Below are 18,763 nucleotides of genomic sequence, written 5' to 3'. Positions count from 1 at the left end.
CCATCTTAATCTTATATATCCTTCTAGTTTTTTCATCAAAATGTCATGCGCTGCCAGGTCAAATGCCTTACAGAAGTCTAAATATATTATATCAACACTACTATCTCTATCAACCAAACTCGTACTCTCATCAGAAAAAGATATCAAGTTAATATGACTGGACCTATTTTCGTTGAACGCATGTTGATTGTCATTAATTAAGTTACTCTCCTTAAATTCTTTATTAATCAAGTCCCGTATCAGCCACTCCGGTCTTCTGACGCTTCCTGATGTGCCAAGACTTATTGAAAATCAATATTAATGGTCTAGCAAGCTCCTTACCCAGCTCTTTTAAAACTCTTGGATGCAAGTTTTATGCACCTGCTGCGTTAAACATTTCTAACTTTAGTAGATGCTGTTGAACATCCCCCTGAGCTACTAGTGGAATGGAAAGAGTGTAGTTATGATACGATTACATCATCTATTTTTCCACCAAATACAGAACAGAAATATTTATTAAACACCTTCTTTTTCTGCATTATTATTGATAATTCTGCCACTTTCATCTAATGAACCAATACATTTGTTAGGATTCTTTTTGTTCCTAAAATACTTAAACAACTCCTTCTTGTTGTCCTTAACTCTGCTGGCCATAGATTTCTCCTTGTGTTCTTTTGCATCCCTTATAGATTCTCTACAGTTTCTAGTTTCTGATTTATATTTATTATCTACTTCTCCTTTCTTCCTTTTGTTATATATCTTTTTTTTATAGCTGCCATCACTTCCCCTCTAAATGAAGTCAATTTTTTGAATCAATATAGCCCTCTTCCTCAAATATGGCTTTTTGGACATTTAGTAAGGTCTTCTTAGATTCGCAATTATCATTCACATTTTTCTGATTACATTCTTCCTCCCAGCTGATTTGACTCATAAATGTTCTCAGCTTTGTGAAATTGGCCCTTTCAAAGCACCAAGTATAAATATCACTGATCTGGACTTTATTCTGTTTGAATATTATAAATATGATCACATCATGATCACCAGTACCTAAGTTACCATTAATTTTTAGTCTGTGATGAATTCCTGTTTATCTGTCAAGACAAGATCTAATATACAATTCCCTCTGTCTCAGAGGCCACACTTTTTGAGTTAGGAAATTGTGATCTATAATCATGTCTTATATTCTCATAGAGTATTTTACAGAGGTAACTAATGGGAGGGACACAAAGGGGGCACCAGCTAAAGGGGGGGGGACACGTTATCCCCCCACGTGACCCCTCATGTGACTCCGCCCCGCTCCCCACGTCTCCCCCCACACACGTGACTCATCCCTGCCCTGCCCCCAGCCCGGGGGGCCCTGCGCTCTCCCCGTCCCCTCCCCATCCCATGTTACCTGGCGGGGAGGTGGGGACGGCTCTGCTCCAGCTCCCCTGGCATGTGTGGAGCCACTAATGCTCTCTCCCAGGCAGTCTCCGGCCATGCTGGCTGCCTAGGCTGTCCGTGGCTGGAAGAGGAGAGGCTATGGCCCCGCCTCTTCCCTTCCAGCTCTGGCCTTGTCCCTACATCTCCCTGGCTGCCGGCCTTGCCCTCTCTTTCCCCCCCCCCCACGTTTTGGGGATGGTCATGTGACCCTCCCCCGACCCCGACCCCCCACGGGTTGCCATTGCCTGGGGTTTCTGCCCCATGAGTATGAAAATATTTACTGAAGCTCCGTTCCAGACAGCTCCAGCTGAATTCAAGCCTTGTCCATAATATTTAGAAATGAAGGATCTCCGAGAAGACCGTCGTCTTCTTTTTCAACATGCTTCCGAGTTCCTGGACATCATATTTACTTCTGTTGCTTTTGGTTAATAGAAACAGGAGTGAGGCGCTCACAGAGAGGAAATAACAGAGGTTTTTGTGCCAAAATGGAACATGGGATGAGAACCATAAGCTGACAGGCCTGAAGTTTGTAAGAGAGACAAAGCCACAGCGCCCTGGGACAGTTGTGTCCCTACCCTTCAGTTTGACAAGTCAATGCCCATGTGCCGAGATATTTATTATTTGGACCCCCTTTTCCCTGGCAGTAGATAGGGCTGTCAGGACTAATGTTTTAAATTGTATTATAAAGAGATTTTTCTCTGTTATCTGAGACACCATGATGGAAAAATTAAACAAAACAGAAACCAATTTAAAGTTGGGACTGAGATTTGCGATAGTAAACATATGTAGATTAAGTGAAAATGGCCATGTCAAATTGAGACCTTTTCCATTAACCAAAGAGGGACTGAGTTTCAGGGTAATCAAAATGTTTAAAGTCGAAGTATTTAGAAACTGACAAAGAGGAGATAGCGCGCCTCTTCTGTCTGCTGCCTTAAGCATTTTGTGGAATGCAGAGCAACAGATAATGATACTGCCTCCTGCCCCCCAGACCTCATCTGGGATTTGCCATAATCAGTCCTGGACCAGTGCCAAAATTGTATATGACCAGATTGAAGGACCAGTTACTGAAGTGCTAGAAAAATGTGTTTTGTAAAACAGGAGAGCAAAGGTGATCTTGTGGTTGAAGCGCTTTGTCTTGGGAGATTTGGATTTGATACTTGGTACTGTCACAGATTTCCTCTATGACCTTGGACAAGTCACTTAATCTTTCCATACCTGGGATCCTCACCTATAAAACGAAGAAAATAATACTTCTCCCACCCTTTGTCTGTCTTGTCTTTTTCAAAATGCAAGTTCTCTACCACATATTTGTACAGCATGCTGAGGCCCTGACCTTGGCTCGAGCGTAATAAAAATAACGAACACTATTGGTAAAATAACGTGTTCTTGGCCTGATCTGTTCTCCAATATCAGATACTAACCTCATGCCATTCAGATGCTCTTTTTATTTGTTTAGTTCCCACTCAAATTCCAACAATTATTTCTACCATTTGTAAAATAGCGGTCTGAAAATTGAGAAGCAATGGTTATTTAAGTCACTAGTTGCTATTCTAACATTTCTCAAGATATTGTTGCAGGCAGCTAAACTTTGTGGAATTTAAGTGCATATACAAGCATACATACAAACAGAGCAAGGTTTAACTCAAATAATGTCAGTTATTTCATGACCTGAAACTAGCATTTGTCTTGGTCCAGTGATCAAGAAGAAAAAACTTTTCTCCCTGACACAGAGGGTTTTCATTAACTGCTGGTGATAATCAAATGAAACAGGTGTGTTAAATAAGCTAATGAAACTTGAAATGAGGTATGGTGACAAGATACAGTTTGGCATTTCTGGAGCACCCATTCCAAAGAGTAAATGCAGCTTGTGGTAAATCATGCTGTTCTGTGGTGGGTGAGGGGAAGTTATTGTCTCATGGCAATTCTTTTTTTACTGTTGTTTAGTTTATTGGCGTGATAACCTGTAAACTGGTATCATAAGAACCATATGTCACATCAAGTTTTGCTGGAGGTACAAACAAGTCATTTATACTGATATATTTTGTAATAACAATGGTGTGTATGTGTATATATAATTTTGTTATATTTACCATAAGCTATAACTTAAGAGAACACAGCAGAGCTGAAACAGTTTATCTTTGTTTGATGGAGTTTTTATCATTGTGTATGAAAATAATTTGTACAGTCAATAATTGTATTTACCTTTAATAAAAATTAGTAGCCAACTCATTTTCATGTATTATGACTGCAGTGGCTGCTTTGCAAAAGAAATAAATGTGCTAATATGATGTGATAATGTGAGGAGATTGTGTTGCCTACTGTTTAGGGCAGGGAAATGCAAAATGAGGGGTGTTGGTTTCTGTTGCTAATATATGCCCTGATTCTCCAAGTCATTGCATGCCAGTAGAGGCATTGTGCTTGTGTGGAACAATTTGCTGGATCTGGGCTTCAGTCTTGTGTTCGTTATGTAACACAAATAACTTCAGCCAACATTTTCCCAAAAGGGTCCTTGAGCTTGAGTGTCTTTGTTTGTTTGTTTTTGCATGTCCAAAGTGAGTCATTTTGAGCCTTATTTCAAGAAGTGCAGAGCAATCCCAACTCCAGCTGGTGTCAATAGGAACTGCTGGTGCTCAATGATTCTGAAGAATCAAGCTATAAATGTTTCAAGTTAGACAAAGTGAGGAAGTCTGAATTAATGGGCAGTTTAGTAAACTTGGCCTTAAATGCTGGGCTAGTGCACTTTATAGCTTGATTTTCAGAGTTGATGAGCAACAGTGGCTCCCACGGACATCTGGGGTTGTTGTGGGTGCTCAGCACTTGTGGAAATCAGACTGCTAGACGTATGAATAGATATTCTATGTCTATTGAAGCAAATCAACAAATCCACATCTATTCCCCGGGCCTTCCACAACTTTCCCCCATCCCGTGCCTCAGTTTTACCTAGTTGTAAATCAGATGTCATAACACCTACTTCACAAGAACACAGAGTCACCTTGAAATAAATAGAGAAAAAACATTAGTCAATTACTAATATCGCGTTCACTTTCAACTTTCTTTTAAAACGCCTTCTGATTTTCTAAAACAATGTTATTAAAGTTAATGTTTAAAATTAAATATACACAAGTTAAGAGGGAAGGTACTGTGCATCTCGGGTCAGATTGAGTTATGAGAGATTACAGGTATCAGTTACAAGGATCACGAGATACATACAGATCACATAACCAGCATAGACCCAGATTGAGGGGTGGGTGTTTTTAAAGCGTCAGTGGATAAGTGGACTCGGGTACGCCAGTCATGGAATGTATTAAGAGTTCAAGTCAGTATCAGTGTAGCGAATAAGTACATGGGTGGGGTGCGTCCCTTGGTTCATCAGGGAAGGAAGCGTGTTATTAAAGCTAGCCAGATAGCACAAACTGAAGGGTGGATTGTCACACATGTTCTGTTCTTACCAGCATGACTGTTGCTCTAGAAATCGCTCATGACCTTGGTAATGGGTTCAGAGAGCTTAGCTCTCTTGACACCAAATTCTCACCTCTCAGAAACAAAAACAATTGAAGTACAGTAAGGGCACAAATGTGTTAAGTGCTAAAGAGTTCATTATTATATAATGAATGTGCTTTTCCATCAATGTCTGCTTCACAATAGTGTTACAGGATGCTATATTCTGAAATGCTTTTATTTTACTCTTCCTGTCTGCAATAGGAATGAGGCTTCTTTGTTTAGATTAAATGGAACATTCTTAGCAGCGGTGCAGGGTGGTTAACTCTTGGCTGTTTCATTTTGGCCCAATGATGTGATAACTTCCTATTTGACAGGCACACAAATGACTATACAATAAGCTTGCAGCACGCTGAGTTTCGTGCACAGACAGGAAGTGTGCTATTGCTGCCAAGAGTATTTGTAGTACCTTCACCACAAACGGCAAATTCAAGGAGTGCTTCAGTCCATAAAGTGAAGGGAAATTTTCTATTCTTGCTCTGCTTATTTTTTGTCTTTCTGCTATTACTTATTTATTGTCCAATTGAAAGTAAATTTAGTGCCAAACTGGCCAGGTGTCAGGTGCCAGAGTTACAGCCCTGAATGGTAAATATCACTATTTATCTGAAGAAGAGGTGTAACTCAAGTAGCAGCCAGGCAAATGTTCCACTCTGCCATTATTTCTGAACCCTAGTTATGAATTAGAAGCTGCAATGTGATGAATTAGAAGCTGCAATGTGATGTTTAAAAGAGCACTCTGAGATCATGTGTCTTTGTAATAGTTTAAGTGGAAAGGATGATCATAAAAAGTTAAGTGTAACTTGAATAGTGAAAACTATGTTATTGCATTTTGACAGTAGTCGTCAGAGACATAATGAACTTAAGAATTATGGACCTGATTTTTATATTGCCTTACACTTTATGGAGTCATTAACACTAGTGCAAAGAAGGTATAAAACACTTTGTACCTTTGTAGAGGTGCAAGGAAGTGAAGAACTCGTCTTTATAACTTATAAATGAGAGAGCTGGTTGGAATATAGGAAACATTCATTGCAAAATATTTTGCAACATTTCTTTTCTAGTATTGTTATGTAGAGAGAAAAAGGCAGAAACTTTCCAATCACACACACACATTCATTTAGCGATGTTACTATAAGTGCTTTGCATTATTAAGATGGAAAGAATTTTTAAAATGAACTCCTACTTTTCGTCCATACTGATTGTTTACTTTCTGATTTTTTTCAACTTAGTGAAAATCAGTGAAGCTATTTGTTTATAGTAAATTGAATATTTATTTAAAGATTCTCAGTGCTCCAGTGTGTGGGTTGCACACACCACAGGCTTATTTGCTTACATGCAACAGTTACCTTAGAATGTGTTTTTAAATATCCATTGTTCTTTTGTAATGTAAAAGCTTAATTTCACAAAATCTAAACTTAAGGCCAAATTGTAAAAGCATCCCTTTAAATTGCATGCCCACTGTAATTTCTGTTGTATGTTTGCTTGCCTGATTGATCTACTACCTAATTATTGTGAACCAAATCCTCAGCTGGTTGAAATTATCAGTGGAATTTGCTAGTCTGTAATAGCTGAAGATCTGGCCCTGGCCCTATATGTGGCACCAATCATCATAGCTTCTAGCACCAGAAAAGGCATCTGGTATTAGCTTAGCAGAGGTAGATGAAAGAAAATCTTATTTAGAAGTGTTCTGTTTTTATTTCAGTCTTTCCTCCAACAACTATGGGGCCTGTCCTGTTCTTTTTGCATCTTGTCTTCATAGGATCAGTGAGTTTTGCCATTGACTTCAGTGGGAACTGGATCAGGTCCATGGCCATTCCTTGAGCAAAGAGGTCTTTACTATGTATAATTCAGTTTTAGGGGGTTCCACTTTGTTCCCTGTGCTGAAGCCATGGAAACTTTATTCCATCACCGTTTGAGTCAGCAGTTCTGTGGGAAACTGGCCAGACTTCAAGTCTCACCAGGGTTTCCAGTCTTCTGGCAGCCAGTTCACACATTGCTTTTACCTATTTTGAGTCCTACTGACTGGCATCCAGTTATCTTACAGCACGTTAAACTAACAATTCTTTTGTCACATCAGTGTGATAATGGTGAGACCCTAGCTAGGAAAAAGAACACACAATGTGCAAAAGGCATCAAAATGTTTAGATATGCTTTTTCTGGATTTGCATGAAATGGGTTAGAACCACCAAGTTCTTTCAGAGTTTATTAAAATATTCTTTGTTAAACAGAGCAGAACCACAGCAGAGATTCAGGAGTCAAAGTAAATAAAAAGCTGCCCTTTGAATAGAGGGGTCCTTCCACATGAGAGTGTTCATGTAGGGAGTGACTTTATGCAATTTATCAGCTTTCCACAAAGAGTGACACAACTAGCAGTGGTAACAATGCTGTCTATCTGCGGTACATGAAGCAATGCAGAAAAATCAGAGATCTGAACAGGCGGGGGGATTGGCGCGCGGGCTTTAGGTAATACAGAATTCTGTTTGTGGACCAAACACGCTGTATGTCTTTTCAAGGTCTCAAAACAGTATGGAAGCCTACGCAGTATTGGCTTCAAAGGCTCTATAAGCTTATACAATTCAGTTTACAGAGTCATTACTTTAGTTATATCAGGGACCAGTGGAAGTTGGTGGGGGTTACTCTACATGTAACCTACCATAACAGTTCAGAATTGGTTCACAGTTCATAGTCCTTGACAGACTTCTAATAATATGCAAATCATTCAATGAGCCAGTTATCTCAGTTAAATTACTGCTCCCTTGATGTGTGTGAACTTCATCATACCAGAAGTGAAGGTTGTTGTTTTTTTCACATGATAATGTTTTGCTGCTATCATACCCAATTTGTTTCTTCCAATTTTCACATATTGCCTGAGACAGCTGTGAACGTGGCCTATGTAATTGTCATGTGGGATAAAACAACTCTGTGTTGTAGCATTTACTGTAATATTCTTGCCCATGACTTTCAGCTGCAAACAGTTGTATTCATCTTTTGGGCATCCAGAGACCTTCTGTTCTTGCTTAAAAGCAAAGGGGGAGTGTCCAGTTTTAAATCCAGTACACAAAAAGTGGGAAAGCAGCATTGTGTTGTCACAACGATGTAAGAAAAGGAGAGTAAGTGTTCACAGATTGAAGTAAATGGCTGTGTGGGCAAGACTGACCTTTCACATACGAGGCTATGGACTGATTAGTGTTGTTGATGCTGCTGACATTGTCCTCGCTGAACAGCTCTCTCTCTCTCTCTCTCCTTTTGTGTTTCCTTTATTTTTTGTGAGCAAGTTGCTTTCAATAACCATGGTTCATTTAAAGAACAGACTAACCAAACCAAGCAGAATATGGGCCAAATTCTCCCCCATGTGCGTAAGTCTGGTGTAACGCCGCTAAAGTCAAACATATATCAATGTAAAGTGGAAGCAGGAGAGGGCCCTGAGAGACAAAACGGGGGGTTACTCTTACAAATCTCAGTATTGTTAGACCAGTTGCCAACCTGGGTACTAGACTGTTTCAGTGAGTAGGAGTTGGTCGTGTATAGGAGGAGAGCAGCTGAACTATGCAGCCTTCTGTGTTCATTCCTGGTAGCCTTCAGGGCAGGATTTGTGGTCCATTTGGGAAGGCCTTTTACCATCTACAGCCCTTATCTCATACAGGCCCATGTAAGTCAGTTGGCTGTGGATTTAGAAGGCAAGTGCTGAGAGATTTTCTAGCAGATGGATCCAGCTGTCAAGCTGAGTGCTAATAGTTTGCTAGGCTACCAAAGCAGTTTGGTTGCATGCATACCTGCACAATTGTTTGATTTTAGATTGTTGGGTGCTACATGCTCTGGTGATGAGCACTGAATGTATTTTTAAACAGATACATTTCTGAACTGTGTATGAATTCAGCTGCGTGAGGAAGGCTGTTCCAGGAATTTTCTCCCTCCAAAACATGTACCTGATACCTACCTGCTGTGTTGCAGGAGGTGCAAATAAGATCAGCAGTGTTGACACAGTGAGGGCATATTGAGGTTTATGAGCCAGCTAACAATTATTTCTTTTTCTTCCAGTTATCACTGTTGTTTAAAAACGTTCATGTTTTGTTTCCATGACCATTCAGTTCTAGTGAGCAGGTCAACTAGCAAATGCTGTCCTCAGAGCGGAAGCTCTCCAGCATGTCCTCAAGGTGGATTATGCACTGTGTGTCTGTAAGCTCTGTGGTAACAAGATCTGTGTGAAACTTGTTCCATCTCAAATAATATTTATTTTATATATCTTGCATTGTGGCAGCTAGGCACATTAAAAACACACAATGAGTTTAAAATACTTAAGGTAAGTCCCCTGCAGACATTAGCAATTAAGCTGCCAATATCCTTTAGGATACCCGGCATGCCTAACCAGACAACAGTGTATTCCCAAGTTGACCTTTGCATTTTTGAACAGTCTATCATGTTCACACCACTATGCACTGAACCTACCTGAGCCTTTTAGGGAAGACTGTCTTTGGGAAATACCCTAAAATGAACTGACTCATTTTGAATGAAAAGTAGGAGTGTGTATCTCTATGGAAGTGGAACCCAGGTGGTTGCTCTGTTAAACTCTGGCAATTGATTTCACATCTTAAAGATACCGTTGCAAGGAAAAGGACAAGAAACTTATTTTCATTCTAAATATTTTTGCCCCCTTTAAATGAAAGCTAAGTTTCTACTTTACATTTCTCATATAAGGGCATGCTCAAGGTGCGGAGCTTTTTGGGACCCAAAGATCCAGCTCTGGAATTGACAGTCAATAGAGAAACTAAAACAAAACAACACAAAACTGAAACAGTCAACCAACCACTAAGCGATAAAAGTGACCTTCTTAAATGAGGCATATTTGACACTCAAAACCAAACTGGCTGGTTCAGCTCTGTCATGCTGTCAGTTGATGTAATGAGAGAGAGGGATAGCCTACCATGTGACCAAACATTTGGGGTATTTTTAAATTTCTTTACAAACTCAAAAAACCCAGTTTCACAAAACATGTGCCACTCCAGTCAAAGATTTTGGTGCAAGGCACACGGTAGGACAATAGGGGGAAAATGCCAAGGTAAAACTCTACTTGTTTTATTCCTATATTTAACCTCAAAAGTAGCCAAGTTTTTGATGGTTTTGCATTCAGAAAGTAATTTTATGTCATGTGTATGAATGTTAACTACTAATGATGAATACAAAAATCTGACCCCTGGTGGTGATATGCAATGCTTACAGCGTATGCTACAACTACAATGGGTAGTAATAGTTAGTAAGCAGTATGTGGACTAAAATAAAAAAGAAACTGCCATGATGTAGAAGCCTTTCTGCAACCACAATTTCATTGATCTGGAGACTGATACACTGTATTCCACACACTAAAAACACATTGTTTGGAACCCAATTTCTATGTTTAGAATCATAGAAATGTGGAGCTGGACTAATTGACTTCTAAAGGTCCCTTCCAGCCCTCTGCGCTGACGCTTGAGGCAGAACCAAATGTACCCAGACCAAGTAATTGTCTAACCTGTTCTCAAAATCCTCCAATAACAGGGGTTCCACAGCCTCCCTTGGAAGTCTATTCCAGTGCTTGTGCAGTAATGTCTTTTACAGGGAGGACCTATGACAGGGGTGGGCAAACTTTTTGGCCCTAGGGCCACATCTGGGTATGGAAATAGTATGGCCGGCCATGAATGCTCACAAAATTGGGGGCTGAGGTGAGGACTCTGGCTGGAGGTGCAGGCTCTGAGGTGGGGCCAGAAATGAGGAGTTCTGGGTGCGGGAGGGGGCTCCAGGCTCAGGCAGGGGGTTGAGGTTGCGGGGGGCGGTAAGGGCTCCAGCTGGGGGTGCAGGCTCTGAGGTGGGGCTGGGGTGCAGGAAAGGGTCGGGGGTGCAAGCTCCAGGCAGCACTTACCTCAAGCAACTCCCAGAAGCAGCGGCATGTCCCCCCTCCAGCTCCTACTCAGAGGCACGTCCAGGAGGCTCTGCTCGCTGCCCTGTCCGCAGGCACCGCCCCTGCATCTCCCATTGGCCGCGGTTCCTGGCCAGTGGGAGCTGCAGCAGCAGCATGCAGAGCTCCTTGGCTGCCCCTACGCATAGGAGTCGGAGTGGGGACATGCCACTGCTTTTGGGAGCCGTGTGGAGTGGGGTAAGGCCTAGACCCTACTCCCCGGCAGGAGCTCGAGGGCCGGATTAAAATGTCTGGAGGGCCGGATGCGGCCCCCAGGCTGTAGTTTGCCCAGCCCTGACCTATGAGGTTAATAATTTATTCTATGGCTTTTAACATAGTACAAAGCACTATCTATTACAGTATCAGAGGGGTAGCTGTGTTAGTCTGGATCTGTAAAAAGCGACAAAGAGTCCTGCGGCACCTTATAGACTAACAGACGTTTTGGAGCATAAGATTTCGTGGATACCCAGTTTGTCAGATGCATGTAGTGGAAATTTCCAGAGGCAGGTATAAATGTGTAGGAGATAACGAGGTTAGTTCAATCAGGGAGGATGAGGACCTCTTCTAGCAGTTGAGGTGTGAACACCAAGGGAGGAGAAACTGCTTTTGTAGTTGGCTAGCCATTCACAGTTGTGACAAAGTTCCTCCTCTATCTTGGTGGGTCCTGCGCTTATTGGCGGATTTTCTTGCCTCAAAGATTCACTATGTGGGTTGGGGAACAGCCCAGAGACCTTCCCCTCTGGGAGAACCCACAGTCCAGGTCAATTGGGAGGTTTGGGGGGAACTCGGGCCCGCCCTCTACTCCGGGTTCCAGCCCAGGGCCCTGTGGACTGCAGCTGTCTATAGTGCCTCCTGTAACAGCTGCATGACAGCTACAATTCCCGGGCTACTTCCCCATGGCCTCCTCCAAACACCTTCCTTGTTCTCACCACAGGACCTTCCTCCTGGTGTCTGATAACGCTTGTGCTCCTCAGTCCTCCAGCAGCACACCCTCTCACTCTCAGCTCCTTGCGCCTCTTGCTCCCAGCTCCTCACACTCCCACCACCAACTGAAGTGAGCTCCTTTTAAAACCCAGGTGCCCTGATTAGCCTGCCTTAATTGATTCTAGAAGCTTCTTCTTAATTGGCTCCAGGTGTCCTAATTAGCCTGCCTGCCTTAACTGGTTCTAGCAGGTTCCTGATTACTCTAGTGCAGTCCCTGCTCTGGTCACTCAGGGAACAGAAAACTAGTCATCCAGTGACCAGTATATTTGCCCTCTACCAGACTCCTGTACCCCACTAGTCTGGGTCTGTCACACAGTCTTTCTTTAGTCCTGAGCTGATGGTGTCAAATTTGCAAATGAACTGAATGTACAAAAACCTGTAGGAGAATGCTTCAATCTCCCTGGACACACAATAGCAGATTTAAAGATAGCCATCCTGCAGCAAAAAAAACTTGAGGACCAGACTTCAAAGAGAAACTGCTGAGCTTCGGTTCTTTTGCGAATTTGACACCATCAGCTCAGGATTAAACAAAGACTGTGAATGGCTAGCCAACTACAAAAGCAGTTTCTCCTCCCTTGGTGTTCACACCTCAACTGCTAGAAGAGGGCCTCATCCTCCCTGATTGAACTAACCTCGTTATCTCCTACATATTTTTACCTGCTTCTGGAAATTTCCACTACATGCATCTGACGAACTGGGTATTCACCTACGAAATCTTATGCTCCAATACGTCTGTTAGTCTATAAGGTGCCACAGGACTCTTTGTCGCTTTTTATCTATTACAGGAATCTCCTGGACCCTTTCAGGATGCTGTGGTTCTAATTGAAGAACCAACAACACATTTTGAAAAAGCTATCGTCTGCAATGTGGCTGGCAGTGAATAAGAAAATCCAGATGATATCCCAAAGGGAAATCTGTACAGCTGAGCCATTGTATTGGAAAAGTAATAATTTGCTGTTACTACCTTTAGAAAGTTATTTTTGGATTCTCTCTCACACACACATACACACTATTCAATAGTGTTGGTGTCTCTGATTTGGTGTAGATCTCCCAGAGGGAAAAAAATCAGAACAATCGAGACACGTTCTGACCAAATTAACAATTGATCCCTTCACTTAAGAGACGAGAGGTACTTTATAGTCTCTGGGCTTGATTTCATTGCTGGCATCACTTCCTTAGAATCGAGGCACACAAGGAATTAATTTAATCTCCTGAGTCCATAACAGATGAGCACAATAAATGCATGTATTCAGTGTCTAGTGTACCTGGATCATTTCCTTTTGAGAAAATAGGGGGCCAATCTTCACAAGAGGTTTTTTCACTAAATAAGATCCCTGTCTAATTTAGCTGAGTGAAATCATTAGTGGATACCATCCATGTTTCTGCACATCCTACAACTCTTAGTATCATTTGGTCTGTGGTCAGATAACATCCATGTGTGAGCAGTAGCTATATTCAGTGTTTGAATATGTTAAGATCACTAGATGTTGGATTAGAGGTAAGACTTTGATACTTCTCAGCTGTGCATAAACTGCTGGCAGATAATACATAACTTATTTATTGCTTGGGGAAAAAGAGAGGCAGTTGGCTACAAGGCATCTCTGTACTGAACTGGTAATCTTCATTCTGGGCTGATTAAAAGGCCCCTTCATTAGTACAGTAATAAAAAATGTATTAAACCAAAAACTGGCTATGGTCACATGCAAATGTTAACTGCATTTTGTGTAGTCTTTAAGGGGAAAGGAAGGAAGCTAGCTACTTGTTACATACTGTGGTTCTGCTGGGGGAAAAAAAATCACATTTAGCTGAAGTATCCTGGGATATTAAAACTCTTATTCCCAGGGGCCTTATAATCTGACAGGCCAGAATTTACCCTACTTCTAATTTCGACAGACGTGATGGATTAAAGAGAAAGCACCATTGACCTGGTTCCACTTCGTTAGCTTTTCCAATTAAACAGGATGCTATAGAAAGTGAGACCCTGCAGTAATACCTTGGGCCAGCAGGACTGAAGCTTTTAAAGTGTACCTTTGTACTTTAAAAGACGTTTCTTTAAATATTTTGTTTGAGAGCTAGTCCCAAAACACTAATGATTGGGTTTGAAACCGAGGAAAAAATATTTCCAATGATAACTGAAATTTACAAATAGGCAAAGTAAGAAGAGAACTTATTAGTTTGATTTAGAGATATTTACTTTGTATACTTTGACATGTGATGTTCACAATTTGTGTTTTAACATCTATAAAGTTTTAAATTTTTGAATCTCAAAACCTACTCTAATTAATTGTTATTTCATGATCTCCCCATAATTTTTCACAACTATGAAAATTTAAAATTTTGGAGAAAATGCTTCAAAATAAGTGGAATAAAATGCTCACCACATAATTTTGCTCAACGGTGAACATTTTAAATTGGTAAAAATCAAAGCAAATGCTTAAAAATCGACATAAATACTATCTTCCAAAATTATATAAAAACCCCACATCTAATTCTGCAAAGCCTACTCCTGATGTAGCTTCTTGCAAGGATATTATCTTTTTCTTAGGACCTGTTAATTAACTGGCCTGTGACGTTGTGCAGTCTATATGGTTTTATAAAAACTTGATAAGTCAATATAATGTAACTGAAATAGTTTTAGAGAAAATACGGTAATAAGTGAATATAAGTAACTGGGATATATGCCTCATGCAAAAGGTCTCTTGTAAGGTATCATTACAAAGCTTATAATCTACTGAGTATGATCATCTGATTTGTATAAATGTACCACTCTTGTATCTAAAACTAGAAATATAAAATGTAACTCTGAGGGCCTATTGTAATTGTGTAAAGTGTGGACCATTAATGATGGTTTGGAATCTTGATGACTCCCATTGTCTGCAGATGGCTGTATTTACCTGTGAGTCTTCCTGTATATGTGTGTGCTGGCAAGTGAGTAATGAAGTCTTGCAGTGACATGTGATCATGTCACCTGAACTGGAATCCATCTTTAACCTGGTGCTTTTCCAGTGAGGGAGGGTGGAAACCCACAGAGACAAAGAGTTCCCGCCTTATGCAAAAGATATATAAAGGGGGGAAGAGAAGAGAGAGGGAGAGGAGCCATCATGAAGAATCCCCTAGCTACCACCTGAGCTGCAACAAGAGCTGCACCAGGGGAAAGAATTGTGCCCAGGCCTGGAAGGTGTCCAGTCTGAGAAAAACTTACTGAAGCATCTCTGAGGGTGAGATTATCTGTATTTAGTTTGATTAGGCATAGATCTGCGCATTTTATTTTATTTTGCTTGGTGACTTACTTTGTTCTGTCTGTTACTACTTTGAACCACTTAAATCCTACTGTCTGTATTTAATAAAATCACTTTCTGTTTAGTAATTTACTCAGAGTATGTATTAATACCTGGGGGAGCAAACAACTGTGCATATCTCTCTATCAGTGTTATAGAGGGCGAACAATTTATGAGTTTGCCCTGCATAACCTTTATGCAGGGTAAAACGGATTTATCTGGGTTTAGACCCCATTGGGAGTTGGGCATCTAAGTGCTAAAGACAAGCACGCTACTGCGAGCTGTTTTCAGGTAAACTTGCAGCTTTGGGACAGGTGATTCAGACCCTGGGTCTGTGTCTGGAGCCAGACGGGAGTGTCTGGCTCAGCAAGACAGGGTGCTGGAGTCCTGAGCTGGCAGGGAAAACAGAAGCAGGGGTAGTCTTGGCATGTCTGGTGGCAGCTCCCAAGGGGGTTTCTGTGATCTAACCCGTCACAGTGGCCATATGGACATTTTTTGTGCTTTAGTATTTAGGAGTTCTTTAATAAGCTTTGGACCCCTAACCAAGTTGAGATAAGAGTTCTTACTTTGTACACAAAAGAAGATATACACTACAAAGCTAGAACTATTTACTTAAATATAATGACACATTATTAAAACTACTTGGATCATCAGAATGAAATTTTGATGAAAAAATGGGCATAATCACAAATATTGTGTGTGAAAGGTTTTCAGTTCTCCAACCAGCTCTACACATTGCCAAAGTCTCCAGTTAACTTTCTGAAAGGGCTCAAAAACTTTAAAGACACACAGATCAATTGTATTGCAATGTAAAAATAGAACAGAGCAGGAAAAATATGAAAACCAAAATAGGAGATCAATGATATAAGTGCCTCATATGACCCTGAGTCTATTCTGAAACCTATGTGGTCTCCCTAATACTCTTCTAATATTACTTTTATCCCACGCAACCAAATATTATAGCTGGCATATGCTTTGTGTGGGAGTGGAAGAGAGGTGTATATGAAAGGTACGCTATCTTAAGACGATAACATTTGAGAAGTCTGTGCTAGAGTAAACACTTGTTTCTTTGGTGTCATCTTGCCTAGTCAATAACAGCTTAAAAAAGTCCCATCTTCTCAGTATTCTGAAGACTGTCTATTTCTGTGACATTCCCCTGGATGCTACTGAACAGCTGTGTCCCTTTTGCTGTCCAGCTTGGGATGCCTTTTACATTGCTTTGGTATAAGAGCCACCACTTCTGATGCTGCTCACACACAGCCTCCAGGGTGCAAAATCACTCGCAGCTATGTTACATGAATGCTCTGCTAGCCACTCATGAATTATATTGCAGAGTGACACCAAGAAATTCCCAGTCCCAGCCTTGTCCCCCCAGAAATGTGCATCTTGTACTCCCCAGCATTCTACTGGACAATGCAAACTCATAGAAAGTCCATCCTTTCATCAAAGGAAAATGATATGCACAGACCCTGTTATCTCAGGTGGTGGTTTCCAAACACTTCAATCCAAACACACACTGGTTTAGATAAAGGAATAAAACAAATTTATTAACTATAGAAAGATAGATTTTAAGTGACTACAAGTAATGAGTCATAAAAGTCAGAATTGGTTACAAAGAAAATAAAAAGATAAATCGCAAACTAATACCTAATTTAGCAAGCTAAATGGATTCAAAGCAAAGGTTTTATCTCATTATATGCTTACAGCAGTCTGTACTGGCCGAAAAGCCTTCCAGCCAGCACCTCTTCCCCAGTTCAATGATGCTTCCTTTGTCTTTCGAGAGTTTTGTAGCTGCCATGAGTGGAGATGGGGGGACAGAGGTGAGGCGGTCCCCTCTATTCTTATACCATTCTCCACTTCTTGAGGATTATCTCCAGCTGGGGTTCAGGTGACAGCCAGTCTGATTACACTGGACCTGCAGCTGTTTTCATTGCTAATATGTAAAGTTCTTGCTTGCACCCTTTTTCCTGCCAAAGAATGGAGGATAAATGTGGTGATGATCCATCATAATCCATTTGATTATGCCGATATCTGGCTGGGTGCCAGTGTTTCTTTCGTCTCTAAAAGATTGGTTTGTGCCTGCTTTTCTAAACTTGGAACATGTTATAACAATGTTATACAGTAGAATATTTTATACATGAGATTTTGTATATGTGTATACAATTTACCAGGACAATAATGTTCAGCAGATTATGAGTTTTTAAATGATACCTCATAAGGCATACTCTGTACAAAATGTATTGTAGTCTTGTAAAAGTGGTGAACATAATGGTATAGACTGTCACAATTTCCTTCTGCTTTCTTTTTACAGGACCAGCCACCCCGTCCCTACACCGGCTTGGAGACCCAGGTTAGTACTGTTTTTCCCCCCTGTATTTGTTTAACTTGTAGGATGTTCTGTAGTGTACCTGCTTCCAGAGTGACAAGGCAGTGCCATCACCTCAAATCTTGATTGAACTTAATTGAAATCTGTACCACATAATCAGAGCAGAGGACATCATTTTAAAGGCAAAACAACTGTCAATACATGAGAGTCTCCCCTCTTCCATTTGCCCAGCTCAGCTTCCCAGACAGTGCAGGTAAAGATGTTGGGTGCCAGTTTGTTACTTTTAAAAAATACATTTGTATTGGAGATTTCTTCCTAAAACATAACAATGCACAGTAATGAATCTGTGGAAATGCTTGGCACCAAAAGATCAAAGTGACAGAGGGGTTTTTACAAAGTCACCAAGTCTTTGATTTGTGTTTCCTAATAAGGCAGCAGCATTGATTTCCATTTGCCTTGATCTTTGGGAGACTGCTGAGGCAATAGCATTGACATACTGAAGATGAGACATATACATTTCCAATTTCTCCAAATAGAGATAAAATTTTCTAACTTGGGCTTCCATTAGACTTTCCCAGTGGAGAATTGTTAACTATTTTACAGTATATTGGTGGCTGCACCAAGCTCATTCCATTCTTTTTCATATCCCCTTCTCTGGGAACCAACCCTATAGGGTGTGATTGATAGGGTTGGGTTGGCATAATTGTTATTATATGGGGTCGTAGGGTCTTGGTAGAGCAGTATCAAACTACAAAGTAGTTATGACAGTACAAGTCTCTTCATATTAGTGAGTCATAAATTGCAGGGAATTGAACAATATGGTAATTAGCAAGGCCTGTTCATTACTGATTTGAAAGGAAGTTACCGAAATAGCTTCTAAGACCTGAGATCTTACTTTGAAGGGATCTGTTACCTTCCATTGACTAGACTTAAAAAGCTTACTCAGTAGAATAAACAATGCAGTGTCTGTGTGTTCGTGTGTATGTGTTCAGAATAAACAGTGCCGTGTGTGTGTGTGTGTGTGTGTGTGTGTGTGTGTAAGAATGTCATACTCTTGAAAAATTAAAAGAACAGCACTACAGATTGAGGTCTTCCATTTAGCCACGGAACAAGTACAAATTTTCTCATGCTGCTCTGCCAAATTGCATCTTCCCTGATCTGAGTGTAGTTCATTTTTCATGCCTATTAGTTCCTTGCTAAGACTACCAATGAGAGTGCCAAGTGGCTCCTGACATCACTGTGTTTTTAGTGGGCTTTTAACATTTCCAGGAGAGAAAGAGAAAAAAAAATTGTTTAATAATGAAGACAAATTAAGTGTATTTTTACACATTGATATTTCTACCAATA

General features: G+C 40.8%; 1 protein-coding gene across 1 annotated transcript in view; it reads left to right on the top strand.

Moving 5' to 3' along the window:
• Positions 1 to 18,763, top strand: part of XYLT1 (xylosyltransferase 1) — a 318,750-nt gene that overhangs the window by 69,130 nt on the left and 230,857 nt on the right. Inside the window, exon 2 of the mRNA XM_034783464.1 lies at positions 17,402 to 17,440. Within this exon, the coding sequence (XP_034639355.1) occupies positions 17,402 to 17,440 (39 nt within the window). The remainder of the gene's footprint in view (positions 1 to 17,401; positions 17,441 to 18,763) is intronic.

This window comes from Trachemys scripta, chromosome 10, assembly GCF_013100865.1.
Source record: "Trachemys scripta elegans isolate TJP31775 chromosome 10, CAS_Tse_1.0, whole genome shotgun sequence".
In the NCBI taxonomy this organism is placed as follows: Eukaryota; Metazoa; Chordata; order Testudines; family Emydidae; genus Trachemys; species Trachemys scripta.
Note: the sequence above shows the minus strand (reverse complement) of the source record. Positions and strands in the feature narration are given on the sequence as shown.